A 3,996-nucleotide genomic window follows, 5' to 3' on the forward strand; every position below is an offset into this window, starting at 1 on the left:
CAATATTTGCTAAATATTTACATATTGAATACATGATGAAAAACTTTATTTCTACAACTTAGAAAAATTAGTATTATTAATTGCAATTTTATAGATAAACTGAGGTTCAAGAATTTAATTAACTTACTCAATATCTACTTAGTGGGTAAACCAGAGTATAAGTCTTGATTTTGTGAATCCAGTATCCATATTCTTTCCACTATGTTATGTTGCTTCTCTAAATAAAACTAAAATTACAAGGTAATTTATATGGAGGTTTGAACAAAATACTTTTCACCATACCATGATGCCCTTCATGGTTTAGGCCTCTCGGATCATATGTCCTGTATTCTATGGCAGTGCTTCTTAAATGGTGAAGGAGTAGGTTCCCCTGCTCTCCTTCCCCCCACCCCCCCAACAATCCTTCATGGATTGACACTCTAGAAAATATAAGTTCCTACTTATGGATTTGGCTGTGATGTAAGATTGCTGGAGAAGTTTCTAAGCACTCTCAATTTCTGCACTTAGCATGATGCAAACTCCGAACAGAGAATTTATGGACCTGCACCTCTGTGTGGACCACTTCTTCATTACTTCAGGGAATCCAAATATGAATAAATCATAATCTTTGCCTTCAAGGAGCTTACAGTATTTTGGTGAGTTAGAAGTTGTACTTAGTTCATTAAAACACAAGACATAGCAAAATAAATGCTAGCGATATAAAGCAAGACCTCACAGATGTGGTTAAAATTTAATAAGCCTTAAAGATAAATATGTTCCAGAGGTGGGGAGTTAGGAGGAAGGGTCTGTTTGTCAGAATAAGTCTTGTATTCTTGGAAGTGAATGAAATAGCTGAGGAGTGGTGAAGTTTATATGACTGGAGCCAGGTTATATTGGTCTTGAAACAAAAATCAAAAGAATTTGGTGGTTGAATTCTTATTACTCAAGTTGACCAATCTTGTATCTCATGAAAAACATCATAGTATCTACCCTGGGAGGAAGCAGAGTGGTATTAAATGCAAAGAAAGCTTGGTGTTCATGCTAGTAATAATAAAGCAAGACTTTGTAAATGTGTTAAGCATTTCAGTAATATTAAAGATGAATATGTTTCCAGAGGTGGGGACTGGGATGGAAGAGAAGAAGGGTCTGTGTGTCAGATGAAGTTTTACAGACTTGGAAGGGATTGCAATAGTGATTAGTTCTGTGTGACTGGGGCCAGATTGTATTAGTTGGGGACCCAAAATCAAAAGCTTTGGCTCATGTTGACTATCTTATAGCTCATGAGTAATTGCAGCACCAACCCTGGAAGGAAGCAGAGGGTATCAAATGCAGAGACAACTTGGTGGTAGAGAGCAGCTCCACACGACAGCCACTGATTTTTCTGGGTAATCACATTCGAGAGGCCATGAGCATATTAGGTCAGTTCTAATGCTAAAGTAGAAACAGGCTTTCATAATTGTGGCCATCTCTCCTAATATATTAACATAATTATCATCATTTACATTTTCTCCTATTGTCCTTCTTCAGGCAGCTGTGCCAACAACGCCAATGGATGGAGTGAATCACTCTGTGGTGTCAGAGTTTGTGTTCCTGGGACTCACCGATTCCTGGGAGATCCAACTTCTCCTCTTGGTGTTCTCCTCCACGTTTTATGTGGCAAGCGTGATGGGAAACTCCCTCATTATGCTCACTGTGACCTCTGACCCTCACTTACACTCCCCCATGTACTTTCTGCTGGCCAACCTCTCCTTCATTGACCTGGGAGTTTCTTCTGTCACTTCTCCCAAGATGATTTATGATCTTTTCAGAAAACGTAAAGTCATCTCCTTTGGTGGCTGCATCGCCCAGATCTTCTTTATCCATGTCATTGGTGGTGTGGAGATGGTGCTGCTCATCGCCATGGCCTTTGACAGATATGTTGCCATATGTAAGCCTCTCCACTATCTGACCATCATGAGCCCAAGAATGTGCCTCTTCTTTTTAGTGGCTGCCTGGATGACTGGCCTCATCCACTCCATGGTTCAACTGGCGTTTGTGGTAAACTTACCCTTCTGTGGTCCTAATGTGTTGGACAGCTTTTACTGTGACCTTCCTCGGTTCATCAAACTTGCCTGCACGGACACCGGCCGACTAGAGTTTATGGTCACAGCCAATAGTGGATTCATTTCTGTTGGCTCCTTCCTCATACTGATCATTTCCTATATCATCATCATTCTCACTGTTCAGAAACACTCTTCGGCTGGTTCATCCAGGGCTCTGTCCACACTGTCAGCTCACATCACTGTGGTATTCTTGTTCTTTGGTCCTTTGATATTTGTCTATACATGGCCATCTCCCTCCATACACCTGGATAAGTTTCTGGCCATCTTTGATGCTATTCTCACTCCTTTCCTAAATCCAGTTATCTATACATTCAGGAACCAAGAAATGCAGGTGGCAATGAGGAGAGTATGCAGACAGCTAGTGAATTACAGGAAGATCTCTTAAGGAATGTCTGCTGTTGTGAAGAGCCCTTGTTGATTACTGATGTCCATTATTGATGGTCAAACTCAGTGAGAAGCTCTTGTTTGTCTTACCTTGCTTTGATTATACACACTGGTACTGAGTCTATTTTTCTCTTTCACTCAGGAGGGAGGGACATTTACTTTTGAAAAGAGAGGAGTTACATATGAAGTATTTCAAACTTAAGATTACAATAATTTTGAGCCTCAATTCCTAAGGAATAATATTTATATGAAGTAATTGTTGGAAATACAAAAGACGGTAGACTTCTTTAAGGCCTTCAGAACAGGGAGAGCTGTCTCCTTTTTTTGACAGGAGTCTGTCTCACAGAAAGGAATTCCTACTGGTACTCAGTTGGGGTTTGCTGACAGAAATGAATGAAGTCTTCTTATTGTATGCTGCAGCTTGTCCATATTCTACCCCTTCTGTGGGTCTCTGTCAGGCCTGTGCAAGGACGGAAGTGTTTTTGAGAGCACACACAATCTTTAAGAACACACATATACAATCCCAATGGGTACATGTCTGGGTAGAAGCCATGTATTCTCAGAATATAAAGAACTGGGAAAACACCAGGATCTTTCTCCTTGATTAGTATTATGTTATTCAAACCCATTAAATCTTCATTCCCTTTTCCCTTCTGCTTCTTCCTCTTCATTTTTCCTCAGTCACGTATGGTCTCTGGGCTATGAAGATCTCTAGCCCCGTTCCCTCTCATTTTTCAGCTTCCTTACTTCTCCTTCTCCCTGTGCCACCATTCCTCCTTCTTTTCTCACTTCCTTTCACTTGCAGCTCTGTCCCCTTCTAACTTCCCTTACTGCTGTCCTATTAATTAATTTATCTTTTTTTAATTGATGTATAATTGAAACTTAACATTATTCCAGGTTCAGGTGTACAAAATGATTCGATATTTGTATATATTGCAAAATGATCACCACAATAAAGTTATCTAACATCTGTCACCATACATTACTGCTGTCTCCTTTAAATTTCTATTTCTCGATTATGAATGTATAAATTGCCTCCTCCACAGGTTTCATGTCTTGAATGACTTGTTTTGGCCAAAGCAGCTCAGCCATAGAATGTCAATGAGAGGAGAATAGCTAAATGGCAAGGGTAGAGTCACCCAGAGCAATGGCTTTCACACTTTTTGATACTGACCTAGAGTATATATTACAGTATATATCCTGCCCCATCTCCATAAAGAACTGAACCAAAGTTTCACAAATGTTATTTACTTTTGATGAAAGTTTCTTTTCTCTTTCCTTACCTTTCCTTTTGTCTTCTATTAAAAACTTGTTCACAACCTACTTTGTGAACCACTGAAGCTTTGCATACTAAGAAAATTACACAGAAGACAAAGAATTACATGTACTGCTTCCAGTTAGGAGAAGAATGAATAAAACAAGATAAATGTTATGTAATTCTAATAGCAAAAACAAATCTAGTCTTGCTTTAATGTAGTATTTGATAGCAAAGCATTTCTAAGTTTATTCAAATAAGCCTATCAAAGCTGAG

General features: G+C 39.2%; 1 protein-coding gene across 1 annotated transcript; it reads left to right on the forward strand.

Moving 5' to 3' along the window:
• Positions 1–1,527: 1,527 nt before the first annotated feature.
• LOC144616552 (olfactory receptor 4F3/4F16/4F29-like) lies at positions 1,528–2,466 on the forward strand. Its single transcript, XM_078447704.1, has one exon. The coding sequence runs from the start codon at positions 1,528–1,530 to the stop codon at positions 2,464–2,466; it is 939 nt and encodes a 312-aa protein (XP_078303830.1).
• Positions 2,467–3,996: the final 1,530 nt, after the last annotated feature.

Source organism: Panthera onca, chromosome B3 (assembly GCF_046562875.1).
Source record: "Panthera onca isolate mPanOnc1 chromosome B3, mPanOnc1 haplotype 2, whole genome shotgun sequence".
NCBI lineage: Eukaryota > Metazoa > Chordata > Mammalia > Carnivora > Felidae > Panthera > Panthera onca.

Excerpts from the sequence above, each read along its gene's own strand:
- LOC144616552 (XM_078447704.1), top strand. The coding sequence starts at position 1,528 with ATGGATGGAGTGAATCACTCTGTGGTGTCAGAGTTTGTGTTCCTGGGA.